The 21,455-nt window shown below is 37.4% G+C and overlaps 1 protein-coding gene across 2 annotated transcripts in view; it reads right to left on the bottom strand.

Moving 5' to 3' along the window:
• Positions 1-7,907: 7,907 nt before the first annotated feature.
• The window catches only part of LOC123871321 (calcium/calmodulin-dependent protein kinase kinase 1), a 127,995-nt gene continuing 114,447 nt past the window's right edge, over positions 7,908-21,455 (bottom strand). For both annotated transcript variants that reach the window (XM_045915064.1, XM_045915065.1), the window contains 10 exons: positions 21,287-21,367; positions 19,212-19,398; positions 18,482-18,535; positions 16,247-16,417; positions 14,515-14,662; positions 13,044-13,234; positions 12,551-12,766; positions 10,967-11,134; positions 9,667-9,851; positions 7,908-9,311 (listed from right to left, as the gene is read on the bottom strand). In XM_045915064.1, coding sequence (XP_045771020.1) covers positions 9,131-9,311; positions 9,667-9,851; positions 10,967-11,134; positions 12,551-12,766; positions 13,044-13,234; positions 14,515-14,662; positions 16,247-16,417; positions 18,482-18,535; positions 19,212-19,398; positions 21,287-21,367 — 1,582 coding nt within the window. In that variant the 3' untranslated portion in view covers positions 7,908-9,130. The remainder of the gene's footprint in view (positions 9,312-9,666; positions 9,852-10,966; positions 11,135-12,550; positions 12,767-13,043; positions 13,235-14,514; positions 14,663-16,246; positions 16,418-18,481; positions 18,536-19,211; positions 19,399-21,286; positions 21,368-21,455) is intronic.

The following is a 21,455-nucleotide window of genomic DNA, read 5'->3' as shown; positions in this document are numbered from 1 at the left end:
GCCCGTCCCCGTTCCCAGGGAACCAGCGTCAATCCATCAGGTCTCTTGTTATCATTCCGACTAATTCCTGCCAGCTCAATGAGCGTAGGAATGTCTATGGTGGCAAGAGCACTTTTGATCGTATTGACTATTGAGTCATGCCTAATACCAGCACTCTTTCAAGTTAAAAAAACCGTCCAAGTGCGAGTCAGACTCGCGCACTGAGGGTTCCGACTTCTACTCGGGTATTTTTTCCAACATTTTACACGATAAATTACAAACTAACTATTATAGATAAAAATAAATAAAAATCTGTTTTAGAATTCACAGGTAAAGCCAAAAAAAGCAGGTAAAGTTGGTATAGTTATCTTACTTTTAAAATTGAAACACATTTTAATTTTTTTTTTAGTGATGTAACAACAATTTCGCGGTTTTCAGATTTATTCCTGTATTTGTGCTATAACACCAACCTGCCTGCCAAATTTCATGATTCTAGGACAACGGGAAGTACCCTATAGGTTTCTTGACAGACAGACAGACAGACAGACAAACAACAAAGTGATCCTATAAGGGTTCCGTTTTTCCGTTCCGTTGTTCCGTTTTGAGGTACGGAACCCTAAAAATGTGAAAATTAATTCCAAACGTGCCAGTACAATAAAAACAATTAATGTTCACAGGTCTTCATCCTCTTCCTTGGAGCGGTGTTGGTGAAGAGTCATCATCTTCACCATTCCCACAATCCTCATCAGCATCATCACCACCATCACCACCAGAATGACTTTCCTAATTTCTTCGATGCCACATTATATCCAGGGATTTTTGGAGTAGGTCTCTTTGGATCTGATATATTTGGAAATGGTGGTACGCAAACAGATGGATATATTGCTCCTGATAATAACTATAATGGCGATATAGACCAGGGAACAAATTACACACCATCAATGGGTGTTAATAATGTTGGAGTTATAATCCCTGGGCAAAGCGATGTTAACATTGAACAACCAAATGAACCTGATGTTCATTTAAATATTCCAGTACCAAATGAACCTCTGACACCTGATATCCACGGTTTAAACAGTCACCCGAATGAAGTTCCTGTAAATAATGCTAATATTAATCTACCGGCAAACACAAATGAACAAAGCAATGAACCACAACGTGAGCCAAATCTAGACAATCATGTGGATATTAATGAATCACAGTTAAATATAGTTCCCGGTAACGTAGAGGGACCGAAAACCAATGTTGACGCAGGACTGAATATCCCTGCCAGGGATAATGTTCTGTCCGAAACAACTCAAGAAAATAATCCTAAACAAAAAAATGAGGATTCAATTGTGCATAAAGTTCCAGAATTTCTTGATGATGATATAAAGAAGGGTATAGTAATGGCGGATCCCGAGTTGAAGTATAATATTAACGAATCCCACGAACCAAACATTTTGGATGACGCAGAAGGACATCATTCTAATGCAGTACAAGGATTAGATTCAAAAAATAAATCTGAAGAAAAAAATTATGATTCAATTCAAAACGAAAAAACGGATCTACGTCTTAATAATGATGATTTTAAAAAGGGGACATCGATGGAGGATCCTGAACTGAAAAATAACAATACTGAAGGACTCGATAAATATTCAGATTCTGTGGTTTTCCCCGACGATATAGACGAAGCAAAAAAGCAAAATCAAGTTAATACTAGTGATGTTCAGCAAAACTTGCCAAATAGATTCAGTGCAGAGGATAGTGATAAAAAATATCCTTCAGTAGCGCCTGGTGTAGTTCCGCTTTCAAACAATTATATTCCAGGCCAGTGGATAACATCAAATAATAATGCACAAACAATTCCAACATCGAATAACCAAGGCACACAAAATCAATATACTAACCAGCCTAACAAATTCGTATATGTAGTGAAACCAAACCAACAAGTACCTGTGAATAATGGCAATGAATTACCTTATGTTAACGTTGTCAGAAACTCAAATGGTGACTACACAGTTGTGAAAACCCCGAATAATAATGGTAAACCTTACGAGTCTGGAACGAGCAATCATAATTCTGCGGTGAATAATCCTGGCCAACTCTACGTGTCTGCTAACTCTGAGGTAAATAGCCCTAATCAGGGTTACATATCTGGCAATGCTGGAGTAAATAACCCAAGGCAGATTTATGTACCTGTTAATGGAAATTCTGGGGTTAACGATGCTGGTCAGACTTACGTGATCGCTGACGGTGCCAATTCTGGGGCTAGCAATCCTGGTCAGACTTATGTGATTGCTGACGGTGCCAATTCTGGGGTTAATAATCCTGGTCAAACTTATGTGCTTGCAAACGGTGCTGCTTCTGGGGTTAACAATTCTGATCAGACTTATGTGATTACTGATGGAGCTAATTCTGGAGCTCACAATCCTGGTCAGACTTATGTGATTGGAAACGGTGCCAACTCTGGGGTTAACAATCCTGGTCAAACTTATGTGCTTGCAAACGGTGCTGTTTCTGGGGCTAACAATCCTGATCAGACTTATCCGATTACAAATAGTGCTAATTCTGAGATTAACAATCCTGGTCAGACTTTTGTGATTGCAGACGGTACCAATTCTGGGGTGAACAATCCTGGTCAGACTTATGTAATTACAAACGGTGCCAATTCTGGGATTAACAATCCTGGTCAGACTTCTACGATTACAAACGATGCCAATTCTGGGATTAACATTCCTGGTCGAGTTTATGCATCTGGATATTCTGGAATAAACAATCTTAGTCAAATTTATGTACCCGTTAATTCTGGAGAAAACAATGCAGGTTCAACGTATGTTCCATCTTCCACAGTTCAAGCAATAAATGGCGTATATTATTATGTTATTCAGTTGAGAAATGGCCAAACTATTCTAGTTCCTGTGAACAAAGGCAACGGACAAAATGGCCAATGGAATGGCCAATCGAATAATGGCCAAATATATGTGCCAGTAAATTATAACCCTGGTCAAGGGAATAACCCTACAGGGAATGTAGTGTTAGGGAACAAGCCTACAGGGAATGTAGTACCTTTAGGAAGTTCTGGAAATGTGGTGACTGGCGGACCAACTAATAATGTTCCTTTGCTGATATCATACAAAGACAAAGATGGTAAACATGAAGAGAAAAATGTGAAAGTGGATCAAGTGAAAGATGAAAAAGATTAATAAAATCGTTGAATAGGTGCATCATAGCAAAAATTTAGATTAATAAAATATAATAATATATAGGTAACTTATTGTCAAATACGTTAAAAATAATAAATAAACATCCTAGAAGAAAAAAGACCACGGTTGTTAAAATGTAAAGTTAATATTAATTCCAATATTAAGTCTAAAATGTTATTGAGATAAGTTAAAAGCTAATAAATTATTAATAAATACATTGTATTACTTGTTTATTACTTATTTATTGCTTACTGCAAAACAAACTGGATTCATTTTCTAAGATAAGCAGCCTGAATCAATGCAGCATTCGTGTAAAAATGAGCAAGCTGTTAGACGAGAAAGATTTTCTTTAAAAACCATTTGATTTCTCGAGATTAAAAAGGAGCTCAGACCCTACCTTGCATAGTCCCTCTAACTGCCCGCGAAAACCTAAATCAATTTTGTGAATAAATTTTCATGGTGGGCATTTTGAAATTTTTATTATTTGTCGTTGCGGCAATAGAAATACAATCCTGTGATAATTTCAACTCCCTTACTGGTACGGTTCACGAGATACAGCCCACTCTACACACAAACACGGATAGTCAGCGAGGTTCCGGTGGCATCCATCGGGAACGGAGCCTTAAAAAGGTAACAAATAGATCTATTGGACCAACCGATTCAAATATTCAGTGGTAATGGTCAACCTCCCTAAGGCGGTCCTATCGCGTTACATTACATATACCTACTCTCCCGATTTGATTTCCCACGGGTCCCGTATATGCAGACCACAGCCTTTTATCCCTATTGTTTTTAACCCCCGACCCAAAAAGAGGGGTGTTATAAGTTTGACGTGTGTATCTGTCTGTGGCATCGTAGCTCCTAAACTAATGAACCGATTTTAATTTAGTTTTTTTTTTGTTTGAAAGGTAGCTTGATCGAGTGTTCTTAGCTATAATCCAAGAAAATCGGTTCAGCCGTTTGTAAGTTATCAACTCTTTACTAGCTACCGTAACCTTCACTTGTCGGGGGTGTTATAAATTTTTAATTTAAACTTGTAAACATTGCCTCTTTCACTTTCGTCCTTTTCAAATTAAGTTACTCCGTCCCTTAGCGATTGATTTACAGTGTTTTTGAAAGTTCAACATTGGATTTATCTTATCAAAAAGATTTGTTTACGGAAAATTTAGGTTTCGGAGGAAAGAAAAAAACCGGCCAAGTGCGAGTCAGACTCACGCACCGAGGGTTCCATACTACAGAGGAAGTAAAACGGTAAGATTACTTTTGCTTTCAATAGCTTTATGTGCTTTGACAGGCAAGTGAATCAACACCGCCAACTTTGCATTTTTGGGATGGAATTATTATATCCATACTAATATTACAATTGCGAAATCTGTGTTGTCTGTCTGCTAGCTTTTCACGACCCATTTTAAATCGATTAGGTACAAGGATAGGAGAGGAAGGCATCCCGGAAATGAGCATAGGATACTTTTTATCCCAGAAACTCAGAGTCCCCACAGGATCTTTTAGAACCTGAATCCACGCGGACGAAGGCGTGAGCAATGTGTACCTATAGTAGACAATAAAACCATATATTAAGAATTAAATGTATTTATTGGATTTGATTCAAAATTTAAAATCAACATAAACTCACACAATAAAATTGAGGTTTTTATTACAAGTAGGTATGTATATTCTGCAAAGGTATCTGTCAATAATTAAGAGGCATGTAAGTATACAAAATAACAATTAAATATACTTAATTAAAAATATTCACACTAATTTTTAATAACCATAAAAAATCTGCTTAGTGAAAATTCGGTGGGCACGTTTATTCAGAAGATTTAAATATATGGAAAAAGTTTCGTAGCGTAAGGTCTACGCTACGAAACTTTTTTCATATTTTTAAAACAAAACAAACTTTAATAGTTACATTTGTTTAATTAAAGTGAAAAAATGCGATTGTAGATAGATTTAAAACAATTAACCTTTTTTGTATTCGCCCTTAAATTTTTTATGGTAATTAATAAAAAGTACAAGTATGAATCAATATTTAAAAGTAAGTAAGTGAAAGGCGATACACCTGTAAGTTTTACTCTCGTAAATAGCTTACAATGATTAACTTACGACACTAATTTAACACTCTTTTATGCACATTTAGTTAAATTAGGGCTTTCAATTATTAATTAATTATGTAAGCTACTTACGTAAGTAAAACTTACAGGTGTAATCGCGGCCTAAGGACGGCTACATTAGGTACTTACATGTTTAAAGAGAAATATAAGAATATTTGGTTAATATATTTTAGGTAATTAAGTACAATAATTAAAAAAATACCTTTGCAGACTACCTGACGAGACAATTCCTAGCAAAATTGATAGTCTTTAATACGCTTACTGAATTTTTAAGCTTCAAAATCGTAATTAGGTATAATAAGTAATAATTTTTAAAACCTACCGGATTTATTTATAATCATAATAATATAATAAAAGCATTTATCTCTATTCACCTATCACAACATGTAAAGGCAATTTATATATTTGGACCGTTCGCTTGCCAAAGATAAAACGCGAAATTACAAAATCTCCTAAAATCTAAGCTGGACTTAAGTAGTTTGGAAACGTTTATCTGTAATATCCCGATTTACATGAATTTATAAATGGCAGGTTGGTACATAATACCTTTCGTCGGAAAGGTATTATATAAGTGTAATACGTATTTCAATGTGATCAATTATTACGGTGGTAAATTAAATGATAGGTCAAATATTATTAAGAGGGGTCTCTCCGTCGCTCCATACAAACGTAGTTCGTCTCTCATTGGAATACTAACCAATCATACTCAATGAAGTTTTGTAGAACCGTTCCGGGAACCCTATGCCTATATATCTATGCCTGTAGTTTTCCAGATTTCCGTTAAAATATTCGGTTTCAAAGTTACGCGGTCTTAAAAATTCACATACAAATCTTTGAGCCCCTGTAATTTAAAGTTACGCGGTCTTAAAAATTCACATACAAATCTTTGAGCCCCTGTAATTTTAAAACTACATATTTTTAGAAAAATCTAAAACAGCACAGGCACAGATATTAGTTTCTAGAATATGTCTGCAAAATTTCATGGACTTTGGTTGCTTAATATTCAAATGAAATTGGGGCTACGATTGTATGGAGTAAGTGACAGAATGAGCCCTGTTAAGTACCAGATTTATGCCAGATTTACAATACAAAAAAGTTATATGAACAATGTAGGTAAGTATTCCATCCATATCTTTGTACATGCGTTAAGTTCGGGATACTACTCTGTATATATCTGTTTAGACACCCTGTGTTATGGTCTAAGCTCAAGGGAAAGCTGGCAGGAAATTCGACCAAGAGATGGTAAAAGGTTACCTTATTAAAAACATGACAGGAATTACGTTTAAAAATGTTTTAAGTAAACTTTTACTTTAAAATTCCGACAAAATTGGTCAATTTTATATTAATTCTGAGATTTACATGCAAATAAGAACATGTGAGACTTTTTATTTAGTTATATTTGTACAAGTCAGCGTCTTCAAAAGTCATCACAAGTATATTTAATATTCCTGAATACAGAAATTTCATACTTGCATGTAATTCTTCACAAAACAACGCCTGAAGTTAGCAATAATATATTATAAGAGCTAATTTTCAAATTCAAAATGCTCTCAGGCGTCTTATGATTTTTAATTCATAATTATACAATAACTTAGTAGTTATACGAATATTAATATTTACAATTTAAAATATCGTAATAAAGCAGTTAGGTACTGCCAATTTTTTTTTCTATCGTGATTCCACTTTCACTTATTACTTATAATTTTTTTTAATGAATTTGTTATGATTATAGTTAGGGTAAGTATCGACTTATCTATTATAAGTTTCGATTAGATCGGAAAATATTTATAAAGCTTTCTGACCTTATAGGTCCTTAGGTTTTAAATAATGATCAATCGAAACTATAAAATCAATATCTGTAAATTAGATGTTTGGGTTCTTACATTTTGATATTTTTCGGACATTGTCACGTTCGATGTAATTTTCAGGAACTACGGATTAGGTATCAAATGGACTTTCCTAAATTGATTTTGTTTTCTAATCTATCGTGATTAAAAATTCAAATTACTAATTCAAATGAAGTTATTTCAAAACGAATAGTTTCAGTGTAAGTACTTAATTAATATTTTTTTTTTATCATTAAGTACAATATTTTTAAAGATTAATTTGTATTTTTGAGCATTTAAATTAGTTTTATAGCTAACCTATTTTTATTATTAAGTAAGTAGTTATATAAAAATAAGGTTCTTGAAATATTATATAAGTACTGGAGTAGATGCTAATTAGGTAAATAATTTTTCCATAACAAATAAACGTTCTATCAAATAATGTATCAATAATAAGTAACATTTATGGTCAAAAATTAAAATACAAAATATATATAATATGTATTATTTATACAGAATTGTGTTTTCTCCTAAAAATACCTACTTAGATATAATTGAAAGATTTCTTCGACAAATAGTAAGTGCAATTATGCTAATATAGTTATGATACAAATCGTGAAAAAATTAGAGTTAGTAAGTAGGTATTTACAGTTGCGATAGACTAGACGTTTCAAAAGAGAAATATAAGTATCAAGATTTAGATAAATCACAATCTAACTATAATGATTTACTATAAAAATATCATTTCAGTACGTACTTACATGAACTTTACCATTCTAAGGCTGGCCACCACAGTTAATGTTAAGTAAGGGCCTATAGGTACGTCATGAATTAATGTTTAAAGCTGAATTCGGTTAATTCAAGACTATAATTTGATTTCTGCTAGTTGCCAATAAAACTATTTGTAAGTAATCAAATAGGTCCAAAAATCTACATGATAGAATTACTATTTTTGTTTGTTAGTTGTTTTTTAACTTTTTTAGGGAAAGTACTACTCGTTAGAATTTCTAAATCAGCAGTAGATTGATTTGACTAGGTATTAAAAATTTGAATAGGAAAAGTTTATTTCCTATTTTATTCAATGTTTTAAAAATTACATTACCTATGTTACATTTTAGCTTTGCAGCTACTTTACCTAGTGAAAAACGAAACATTAGGAAAACATTTTGTTCAGGTAGGTATATTATTATAACAAATTAAGTATTTTATGATCATGTTACCTGTGGCAATACTTACTATGGCAGTCAGCCTTAGCCCATACATAACATTTTCATTTCTTCTTATAATATCTCATTTGTTTCTTATAGTTTTTGCTTAGTATAATATTTTAAGACTACACAATAAATTGACGTTTGAGCTTTGAAGAAATCTGCTAAGCGGATTTTATTAAACTTACCTAATAAATGGTGTTTTATATAAAAAATGCAACGAGAAATGGCCTAAGTACTGAAGAATTTTTACTTTTAAATGCAACAATCAACTGAAGCTTACAAAAAGTTATATAAAATAACGTCATCAATGTACTAAATTTCATTACAAACATAAATTAAGTATGTAATTACTTGTACTGTGATTTAAAAATTATGAATCAAGGTGATAACCTTGTTTTCACTGTACTTAAACCATAATAAAACTTAATAATATAATCACTAACCACAATAACTATTCTGAAAAATTGCGCATACCATATTTATAGGAAAAGGTTTTAAGACATCAAACAGCCTTTTATTCCACTCAACAAACTTTCCAACTGGTTGCTAGATGTGTTCAGCATTGGGTCTCAAATTCTCAAATACTCTTATAGGAAGAATTTGAGGGTTTACAAATGCGATGACGTATCTATAAAGACGAGCCACTCTATTTATCTTCAGTTGTTCTCTTTCTTTAACATCTGCTTGTCTTCTTTTATAAAATTTTTAGGATAAGTAGTTTGGGTTAGTTACTAGATGCACAAATAATTTGATTGGTTGGAAGACCCGTCGGGTAACGAATCTCAAGGAGAAGCGCGGGGCGCGGGCGCTCGGCATCACCTCCCCTTATTCTCTTTTCTATCTCCATTCGGTTTGTTTTCTTTGCTTTCTTTTTCTTGGGGCTTAGAGTTTGTTTGAGCTTTAGGAACGTTCTGACTGCTCTGTTCTGCTGGTTTGATCGATTTCACTTCTTTGGACTCTTGGACCGATTCCAGAGATATGTCAAATGACTGTTGCCTGTAAAAGAAGAACGAAACTATTATAATTATTATTTCTTAGTTTAAAAATACTTAGTTAATTTTGGACCAGTAAATTGGAGATTAATTTAAGAATTTAATTAAAAATAAAATCAGTACCTTGTGTAGTAATCTTGTTAGGTGATATTATTATATAATTATCATGTTACAAGTAATTTAACTCGAGGGCATCATATAGTTGACAAAAAATCTAAATTTTGCACAAGATTAAGTTTACCTTCGATGAGATTGCAATGGTTGGAATAAAAACTGGAATATCAATTATAGAATAATTAGAATAATGAGCAAAATCTGGTTTTAATTCGCGTGTTCTAGAAAGGATGGGTCAGACTAACTTGTCAGTAAGATAGTTCCCAGGGGCCGATAGAGATCTTCCTGAACGAGCTAGGTTAGCTCTTCGCGTGGCTCTATCAGCTTTAGCTGCCTCTCCTTCTCTTTCACTCTCTTCAGTGGCAACACCAGGTCCAGCGTCAGTGGACTCCCGTCTAGCACTGCCTTCACGACTGCGCAAGAATGGATTCTGGAACAAACATGACTGTATTTTTTAGTACTGACTGTATTTTTTAGTACTTAACCTTTGTTTAACGTAACTATAGTCATTTTTCATTTTTATTTTTTATAATGTAATTATGTTTCATATACCTATTATTTAAGTACTTGTATCTATTATATCTGTTAAGTCTATTATAATATAATGTTTACCTGGCGCTTTACAAAAATGTTGTGGACGCTAGCTGTTATTGATATGCATATCGGTCTATGTAATAGTTTGTAAGTATATATAAAATGTTAAATATGTATATTGTTATTTGTTAGTGTCCCTTAATAAAAAAAAATAAAAAAAATAAAACATTTTGCAAAATATAATTGAAAGTAAATAAAATGAAAAACGAATACTTAGGATGGATAAGAAACCCCTGGATATGATAAGAAGAAAAAGAAAAAGAAGTTACAATTTAAAAATATCCTTTTGTAAACAGTTTTTACTGCCTCTAAAGTGTGTCTATGTAGTAAAAGGAAATCGCAAAGATTGTAGATGTGTATGACATGGTATTTTACTAAGACATTAGAGTGGATCGCATTTGTTTAAAATAAATTATTGCATAAAATCAGTGTCTATTTATTAATATCTATTTGAACTTATAATAATCAATAATTATTCGTTAAATAAGTAAGTACGGAAAACATACGAAATGATAACCGCTCCTTGTCTAACCTACACAAGGAGCGGTTTTTGGTTCCATTTTCTTTCTAGTTTGTATTTCAAATATGTAGTTCATAAAAGTGTCAAAAAAGCCGCAGTAATAATAATATATGTTGTATAAGCATGAAGTTACCTAGTAAACATTAAACAAGTGTAAATTAAAAATTGATAACACGCCTGACAAGTGAAGGTTACAGTAACTAGAAAAGAGCTAGAAGAGAACTTTCAAACGGCTGAACCGATTTTCTTGGATTATAGCTAAGAACACTCTCGATCAAGCCACCTTTCAAACAAAAAAAAAACTAAATTAAAATCTGTTCATTAGTTTAGGAGCTATGATGCCACAGACAGATACACAGATACACACGTCAAACTTATAACACCCCTCTTTTGGGTCGGGGGTATATTGTTTTAGTAGGTTTAGTAGGTACCTGAAAGCTATGTTTCTTGAGCATGGTCTTTATGAGTATGAGCGTGGACAGGTTGGGGATGGAGGTGACGACGCGCGCCATGTCCTCATCAGTGACCTCCACCAGGCGGCAGTTCTCCTCCTCCGAGGGGAGAGGCTCTTTGCCTCCGAGGGTCAACCATTCATGTTCCTGGAAATAACCATATTAATGTTTAAAGGCGAAAGTGTGTGTATGTGTATGTGTATGGCCATGCTGAAAGGAGACCGAGCTGGAAGATCGAGCCGGCGCCGACGAAAGGTTGATGATGTTAATGGTGTTTTTTTTTATTTATTTATTTATTTAGTAATAGACTTAACTAGCTGAAACCTGCGACTTCGTTCGCGTGGATGTAGGTTTTTTAAGATTTCCGTGGGAACTCTTTGATTTTCCGGGATAAAAATTAGCCTATGTGCTAATCCAGGGTATAATCTATCTCCATTCTAAATTTCAGCCCAATCCGTCCAGTAGTTTTTGCGTGAAGGAGTAACAAACATACACACACACACACACACACACACACACACACACACACACACACACACACACACACACACACACACACACACACACCACACACACACACACACACACACACACACACATACAAACTTTCTCCTTTATAATATTAGTGTGATTTAAAGAGAAACATTTTTCACCTGTAGACCAAAGCACTAGATAAAAAACAGACTGTTGTTTGGAATTTTGCAGCCCAAATAGACCGTAGTCTGTGCTAGGGCTAGGGTGTGTATATGTTGAAGAAAACCTTAAAACCTTTAAGCCTTGAATGTTTTGTGATTTTAATCATCAAATCAGCGGGCAGCTTACGTAGTATGCGTCGGACAGTCGGTATTTGCAGAGCTCTGAAGGTTACGGCATCGTATTAATATTGTTTACCAAGATTCGCAAATACTTGTTTATTGCTTAGTGTCCAGTTGAATGGTGAAGCGTGATGTTTGCTTCAAAGATATGCGATAGACGGTCAACATTTGCTTTGAGCTAAGTTTAGGCTAGAACTTTGTGTGCACTAAGTGTCATTGGAGTAAGCTAGCATTGTCATCATAGGCCTTAACTAAGGTTCTGAGCATTTTGAGCCTATACGTCTATAGTTCTCCTTGCATGTTCTATCGCCTTTATAACGAAGAGTGCTTTGAAGTGCTGTTTGACCTCATTTCACCCTCCTTTTTCTAAAATCACTGCGCACGTCACCGTAAGCAATGTCGCCCTCATCACCTGGGTGCCTGGTGCACTTCGATCTCACGTGGTACGAGATCCTTTTTTCCACGCACAATGCAAACTGTGGAATTAACTCCCATCGTCGGTGTTCCCACTAAATTACAACATGAAGTTATTCAAGGGGCGGACCAATTCCTGAAAGATCGGAAATGCATTGACAGTTCCTCTATAGCTGCGAATGTTCATGGGCCCGTAATCACGTAGCATCAGAAGGCCCGCCTGCTCATTTGTTCGCTATTTTTATTTAAAAAAACTATCAAACACAATGCCCTGGATGACATCCAGCTCCGTTCTAAGTACTAACGCGTAAGTTGAATGGGAGTTGATGATTACCTTAATCTCTTTCATAGTGGCTCTAGTAACAGGATCCTTATCCAGCATCCGCGCTAGGAACCTCTTCAGGGACCTGGAGAGTGGCGGTCTTGGAGGAAAAGTCAGAGGTTCTGCGAGGATCCGCTTCTGAAGGTCGGTGGACGTCGCCCCTATCCACGGCACTCTTCCCGTCACCATGGCGTAGAGGGTAACGCCCAGAGACCAGATATCTGCCGCCTGGGTAACAAAATATTGAGAATTAGTTAGTACAGTTCTCTTTGAGTGGAGCCTGGATTACGGTAAAATGACAGCTACAATGTCACGATCGCAATCGGCTCTGATTGGTTGACGCTCGCTCACGCAATAAGAATACCATAAATTCAGTGAATCACAACAATTATTGAGATTGTAATAATGATTGATGCCGTTTTTCCGCAATCGACCAGCTGGAGTCTTCTTATCAGGTCTAGTTCATAGTACTAGTTAACAACCATGTTTTGCAGAAGATACTTACTTCGCCATTGTACTTGTCAGTGGTAGCCACAGCCTCCGGAGCCCTGAAGGCCGGAGTGCCCACCGCGCCGGACAGCCGCCCGGCCGCCGCCAGCTCCCCGCACGCGCCGAGGTCTGCCACCTGCACTCTTCCCTCTCCCATCAGCAGGTTCGCCGGCTTGATGTCCCGGTGCGCGATGCGTTGAAAGTGCACTGGGAAATTAAAAAGTTGACGAAGAAAGCCAAGAGATGTCGCAGAACACCTGACAGAAGTAAAACAAGAGCTAGCCCTAATTCGCACGATCGTTAAAAAAGCGTTGCGTTAAAAATACAAAATGCGCGTTAAAAAAGCGTTGACGTGTGAACAGATACTTGGGAATGCATTTGTTCTATTTGAACGCCTTTTAAACGGACGTTAAAAAGCTCTCGTGCGAATGAGGCCTAAAACGGATCAAAATTCTTGTCAATGAGGTGCATTGTTTTTGGAAATTCAACCTAAGGAAAGTCGGGTGGGTCAGCTAGTTTTCCATAAAATGACATCGCAGTCAAGGTACTCGTAACAATAATCGTCAAAGAAGAAGAAAATTAAACGATGTCGTAAATTCTTGATCACAAAACGTATTAGGTATTAATTTTTCAACAAAGAGTCTTTTCATACTGCAGCCGTGATCAAAACGAGCGTGTAATCATCGCCGTGATTAAACCGAACGGGCGTGATTAAAGCGTGATTAAATATCAGCGCGATCACGAAATAAGGTGATTACGATGATGGATGATGAATTAACATTCGTGGGCGAGTGAAGTGTAGGGAAATAAATGAAATTCGGCCGTTGTATGGCAGCGGGATCAAAGGATTTTGCCATTCTGCTGAATAGGCCTATTTGCCTGAGTAAAATGAGATATTAATGACGAACTAATAGCACAGCTAATAGACTTTGACTGGTTTAAGTCTAAACTTAAGTTCTAGTTAGGTATATTCCGGTACAGCCATTTCAACGTATTGTTTAATAAACTATAGGTTTAAACTCAGTCTGATGTTTAGTTCCATAGAATTCTGACGTTTCTTAGTGTTACCAGAGATTAAACAGTTCCCAATAGAAAAGATAAATTACAATCACTACCCATATTATAAATGCGAGAATGTGTTTGTATGTATATTTGTTTGTTGGTTTGCAATCACACCGCAACGGAGCAACAAACGGATAGACTCGATTTTTTGCATGGATACCTATAGTGACATAAGCTGGGCACTCTTTGATTTTCCGGGATAAAAAGTAGCATATGTCCTTTCCCAGGATGCAGGCTATCTCTGTCCCCAATTTCGTTAAAATCGGTTGAACGGATGGGCCTGTGTTGTAGCTCTTGTAGCAGACAGACAGACACACTTCCGCATTTATAATACATATTAGTATGGATATCGATTTCAGTCTAAAGTCAGGGATTTCTTAGGAATATAGAAAAAGTGAGCACCAAAAAGCGAGGCCCCTACTCACGATATTCAACGCCGAGCACCACGTCTCGAAAGTACTTCCTCGCAGTCTCTTCACTCAGAGGGTTTTCTGTGGGGACGTCGATCACAGGTCCACCTTCTAACAGCTGGAACACCAGGTACAGTTGGTCTTCCGCTGGGTCGTCTAACACCTAAAACAAAATGTATTTTTTTTCTACACGTGTAATGTATAAAGTCGAGCGAGCATAATAAAAGAAACTAGAAATCCAAGTGTAAAGCTCGCCTGACTTCATACATACATTACACGTGTAGAAACAAAAATAGTGCTTTTGGTTTTCGAAGTCGGTTTTATTTTTTCTTTTGTAAATTTTTTATTTCACAATTTTTAGTGGCTCCACTGGACTATAATATGCTATGCCCAGTTAAAACCCTACTGTTTACTAAGCTATTACACTGATCGAGAGCAATTTACTCTTATCTATTGAGGAGTTCTGTACTCCATCTCCGAAGATATTCATCAGATCTTTATCAAATTTATATGGGACTACCTGCGAAGTATATACCCTTTCAAGCAAAAAAAATCCAAATCGGTCCAGGCGTCTTTGAGTAATCGGGGAACATACATAAAAAATATTAAAAAAAGATTCCGATAAATTGAGAACATCCTCCTTTTTTTGAAGTTGGTTAGTAATGGTATTACTTAAAATAATGCTAGGTTAGCTTTTGACGTCCTCTCTAATGCATTGCTAAGCGCTGTGCTATTTTAAGTAGGAGGTCCCAGGTCAGGATAATTTGGGAATTAATAATTAGGGTTCCGTACCTCAAAAGGAAAAATGGAACCATTATAGGATCACTTCGATGTCCGTCTGTCGGTCGTGTCTGTCTCAATTTTTAAAGTAAGATAACTATAATACCAAGTAGGATATCATATGAAAGAACTTTACCTGTACATTCTAAAACAGATTTTTATTTATTTTTATGCATAATAGTTTTTGATTTATAGTGCAAAATGTTGAAAAATTTCCCGGGTACGGAACCCTCGGTGCGCGAGTCTGACGCGGACTTGGCCTGTTTTTTTTTAAATGTCTCTGGTCTGGTCTGGTGGAAGGCTACGACCGTGGCTATTTAGCCCCTAATAATTTACCTAAGTACATAAATCACTTAGATGTAATAACACTATCTGGCATTACGTCAACCACAAATTACTGGCGTGTTCACCAAAACCACATAATAACTTAGTTCATATTTGCGGGGCTATTCAATTAAATACGAGTTATAGGCTATAGCTATCTATTAGGTATGGAGTTCTGTAGAATTGTAACCGTATCCAAAACAAAAAGCCGTCCAAATGCAAGTCAGACTCGCGCACCGAGGGTTCCGTACTCGGGTATTTTTATCAAAATTTTGACACGATAAATCAAAAACCATTTTGCATAAAAATAAATAAAAATCTGTTTAAGAATGTACAGGTAGAGCCCTTTCATAATATTATACTTCCCTTGTTATAGTTATCTTACTTTGAAAATTGAAAAATACTAATTATTATTTGTTCATGAACACATTTTAATTTTTTTTTGTGATGTAACCATAAATTCTCGGTACTCGGACTTTTCCTTTATTTGTGCTATTTAAGACCTACTTACCTGCCAAATTTCATGACTCTAGGTCAACGGGAAGTACCCTATAGGTTTTCTCGAGAGACACGAGAGACGGGCAGACGGACAGACAGACGGACGGAAAAACAACCTTTCACCACTATTGGATTTTCACCATACCTCAACAAGCTTGACAACGTTGGGATGGTCCAGTTTCTTGAGCACAGCAATTTCCCTGTAAACCCTCTGCAGCGGGTCGGAGGGAGGGCCGGGGCCAGTTTTCCTCGGAGGCGTCCTCCCGAAGAGGCCCGCGCGCCGCATCAGCTTGCGTTTTGAGAGGATCTTCATTGCCTGAACAAAACAATTCGTACTAACTTGAGTGTTAAAGTTAAGAAAAACCTTATGCAATGTATCTAATGCTATGTAGACCTAAGTCAAACAGTCCTTGGGCGTTTATGCACTCATTCGTATTCGTTTTCGTAAAAATACGATCCGTATCGTATTTGATGGATTTTTGGCATAAAAATACGGATCGTATTTTTATGTCAAAAATCCATCAAATACGAATCGTAAAAATACGAACGAGTGCACACGCATATAATGTACGTTTTATATGGCGGTCACATACAATCATATTTTTACGAAAACGAATACGAATGAATGCACAAACGTCCCTTCACATTATTAATTAGAATTTACGTTTTTTAAATACCAAAGGATTCTCTTCGATTTCCCGTATAGTATAAAAACTAAAATATGTGCCCCCGGGATGGGCCGTGAAAAATTAACAGACTGACATACCTACTAGCCAGACTTAATATTATTATAGTCTACCTTTTAAAGTGAGGCAATAAACAGGGTTCCGTACGCGAAGGGACCCTAATACTAAGCCTCGACTGTCCGTTAGTCCGTCCGTCCATCCATCTGTCTGTATCTCGTAAACCGTAATAGGCAGAGATTTGAAATTTTTTGTATGAAAATGATAGAAAAGTTGTTAAAATGTGTATTTCTATTGCCTTTAATAAAATTTTCAAATAGCCGCTAATAAAAATAAATAATTAAAAAGTGTTTTTTCTTGTACGATGGTACAGCACCCTTCGAGTTCGAATCCCATTCGCACTTGACCGGTTTTTCTTAGTCGTCGTATAATTAATTAAGATTCCAAAGAAGACCATAAAGGGGCCGGCCAGCGCGAAGGCAATCAATATGCTAATATTGGTTCGTGTCAAAGTTCATGGCGACTGATCGTTATCCATGTACATGTCGTGTCGCAATTAACCTGTTGTGCAGGACATGCTAATCTTTGATTACATGCAAAACATGCCACGTATAAACTAACTGCTGAAGTTAAGTTATTCTTGGAAGAGAATTGTGTTCAAAGTACACAACGTGTGACCCCTCACTCTATTCTGGCGCAGCTGGTAAGACCACATCGGTCTTAAGTGGGAGGTCCCGGGTTTGATTCCCGGCAGGGCAATTTGGGAATTTTTAATCTGTCTCTGGTCTGGTCTGATGTGAGGCTTCAACCTATAGTCACTATAACAAAAAATAATAACAAAATGCCGCCATAAAAATTAAGATGTAAGTAGGTATTTCTTGTCTTGTACAATGGTACGGAACCCGTGCGAGTCCGAAAATACATTACAATACTATTATATACAAATATATACAAAACATAAAATTACATTTCGGTTTCAGTATATTATTCCGTACTTGTACAATTTAGGCAATTTCGTCCCGTAATTTACCTGACCGATACATGCGATTAACGCTTCTGTGCGTGTATTTAATTTTCCCTGGACACGCGCCAATTGAAAACCAATATTGAAAACGATGGAACAAAGACAATGTGCGACGGGCTTTGTGTTTTATTTTCATTATTAGCTGATGCCCGCGACTTCGTCCGCGTGGATAAAAAAAATTAACCGTATGTCAAAGTTTATAAAGCTCAGTTTAAATTGTTGTGCATAATGCTGACGAAGTCAAGTATTATCACACTAAGTGCGTGCGTGCGTGCGTGCGTGCGTGCGTGCGTGCGTGCGTGCGTGCGTGCGTGCGTGCGTGCGGGCGGGCGGGCGGGCGGGCGTGCGTGCGTGCGTGCGTGCGTGCGTGCGTGCGTGCGTGCGTGCGTGCGTGCGTGCGTGCGTGCGTGCGTGCGTGCGTGCGTGCGTGCGTGCGCGCGTGTGTGTGTGTGTGTGTGTGTATGTTTGTTACTCCTTCACGCAAAAACTACTAGACGGATTTGGCTGAAATTGAGAATGGAGATAGATAATATCCTGGATTAGCACATAGGCTACTTTTTATCCCGGAAAATCAAAGAGTTCCCGCGGGATTTCAAAAAACCTAAATCCACGCGGGCGAAGTCGCGGGGATCGGCTAGTCTTATCTAATAGGTAATAAATTATAATAACTTACATAATGCGTATCATCTTCTTCGCTGTAGGCTAACTTGACGATGCCGTATGAACCCTGTAAATAAAAATCAGCTACTTAAAAGGAAGGTTTTAGCAAGTCGATAGGGGTTCTTCGAGAGTGTGCATTTGATCTAGAGCTCCCCCCTCGCAATTTTACTAATGGACCGCGAGGCGCCATAAAGGTCAGCACCCCTACATAGGATGGCTCTGCCAAGTACCAGCTTGATGCATCAGATTCGGTGAATCATCGTGCTAGAAGATTAATTGGCATCCAAGTCAGTTTTAAGCTTCAAAGTTTGGAACATCGGCACAAGGTTGCCTGTCTGTCGGTGTTTTATAGAGAAAAGATATATTTCGGAGAATGTGCCAAGTTACTATTCGACCTAGTTCCCCCTCGCCACTTTACAATCGAACATCCTTGCATCCCTTGGATGCAGACCTTGACAAAATCTTTCCATGGCTACCATGGTTGAGCGGCGCGTATCTCAGGGCCTGGTGGACTCCCAGGGCGTCCGCGGCTTCCTGGCTTTGGAAGACCCCTGGCTGCTGCACTCAGCTTACTTATAGGAATTGGTCTTACCTGACCAATCAGCTTCAACAGTCTATACTGGTTGAGCTGCACGTATCCCCGGGCCTGTGCGAGGGAAACTCGCCGCAACCCCTGGGAGTTGTCCTGGTTTTGGGGGACCCCTGGCCGCTCTACTCAGCTGGCTTGTAGGACTTGGTCTTACCTGACCAATCGGCTCCAGCAGTCTATACTGGTTGAGTTGCACGTATCCCGGGGCTTGTGCGAGGGACACCCGTCGTGATTCCCTGGGGGTTCTCCTGGCTTTAGGGGACCCCTGGCCGCTGCACTCGGCTGACTTGGCGGCGTGCGAGCGCAGTAGGGACGAGCGGTCGGGGGAGTATGCTGACAACCTGAGACAGAAAGGTGCATATCATATTAACTGTGTGTGTATGTGTGTGCGTGTGTGTAGGTGTGTGCGTTTATTATCTTAATTTTTATGAGACATTTGTCCAACACGGATGTATACTAGCTCCATTATAATCTAAATTACATATTTAAATGCAACAGATATAACTAAAGAGATGCATAGACAGAAATATTTCAATAATCGATTTAAAACCTGCTATTGGCGGTTGTCTGAAAAGGCTCGTAGAACCACTTAAGTCATATTTTTAATATGCGTCACAAAAATTTATATTATAGGTAAGTGTGTACATAACAAATCAAGATGAATTTTCAGCTTTGCCACCAATTTTTTTTTATCATCTGTGCCGACAGGCAAACGCATTTATGGCTATACAGCCACGTAAACGCAATTTGTAACTACTAAGCAAAGAGACTATGGTATGCCAAAAGAATGACAAAAGAGATCCGATGAAAGAGTATTTAATAACCCCAGCAGGCCGTTTCATACAACATTGCAGGAGCGTTGTAACTTGTAATGTTCCAAATTCAAAAAACGCTCCTGTAATGGATTTGATTTTCTTTGTCCGAAAATTCGATACTTCGCGTGTTCTTTTTTCAAAATAATGAAAATATTTCCATGCATGTTTGAGAAAAACTTATTATTACAACAAATTATCCCAGCTCCTTCCAGATGATACAAGGCATCACACTAATATTATAAAGGAGAAAGTTTGTATGTGTGTGTGTGTGTGTGTGTGTATGTTTGTTACTCCTTCACGCAAAAACTACTGGACGGATTGGGCTGAAATTTAGAATGGAGATAGATTATACCCTGGATTAGCACATAGGCTACTTTTTATCCCGGAAAATCAAAGAGTTCCCACGGGAATTTTAAAAACCTACATCCACGCGAACGATGTCGCGGGTATCAGCTAGTAGCATATAAGTTTGAAAGGGTAAAGTAGTTAAAGGGTATAGGCAACTATCGGCCCATTATATCGTGAAACGGTGCAGCCTCCAAGCTTCCACGTCGTTTATATTTTCCGATACGAGGCACAATGGGGAACGACTCTGAAAGATGACGTAATTGTACCATGCATCGGAACTACAAAGGTACCTACTTATGTACGTACTCGACTAGGTATGTGTGTGTGTATGTCGGTTAATCGGTTCCCTCACGATTGCTAAACTAATCATAGGTACTTCTTCTTATAGCGCGTTTACTCAACTTTTTTTTAGTCCTGCATCCAGGGTAGATGTGACATGAATTGTGCATGTAAGTATAAGTACGATTTTAAGACTAACCTAACCTAATCAGTACCTACTTTTAAATATAGCGAGGGAATTCTCAAAATGTATGCATTATTAATACACTAGCTGATACCCGCGACTTCGTTCACGTGGATGTAGGTTTTTAAAATTCCCGTGGGAACTCTTTGATTTTCCGGGATAAAAAGTAGCCTATGTGCTAATCCAGGGTATAATCTATCTCCAATCTAAATTTCAGCCCAATCCGTCCAGTAGTTTTTGCGTGAAGGAGTAACAAACATACACACACACACACACACACACACACACACACACACACACACACACACACACACACACACACACACACACATACACACACACACACACATACACACACACACACACACACACACACACACACACACACACACACACACACACACACACACACACACACACACACACACACACACACACACACACACACACACACACACACACACACACACACACACACACACACACACACACACACACACACACACACACACACACACACACACATACAAACTTTCTCCTTTATAATATTAGTGTAAAGTGTGATATAATGCATACATCGCTGGTAAAGCATAAAAAAATTACCTGTCAGTGTCTGATGGCTGCCATATTTTGCTGACGTCACGTTCCCTTTTCGCCTCCGCGACCACGTCCACCGCGGAGTGCCTGAAACAAAAAAAAAAGATTTTTAATTTGTTAAAAATAACGTACGTTTTTCGAGCGTCATTGTTAGGGTTCTGTACCGTATGATTTT

The sequence above is a fragment of the Maniola jurtina genome, chromosome 13, assembly GCF_905333055.1.
Source record: "Maniola jurtina chromosome 13, ilManJurt1.1, whole genome shotgun sequence".
In the NCBI taxonomy this organism is placed as follows: Eukaryota; Metazoa; Arthropoda; class Insecta; order Lepidoptera; family Nymphalidae; genus Maniola; species Maniola jurtina.
The sequence above is the reverse complement of the archived record's forward strand: the minus strand, read 5'-3'. Positions and strand labels throughout refer to the sequence as shown.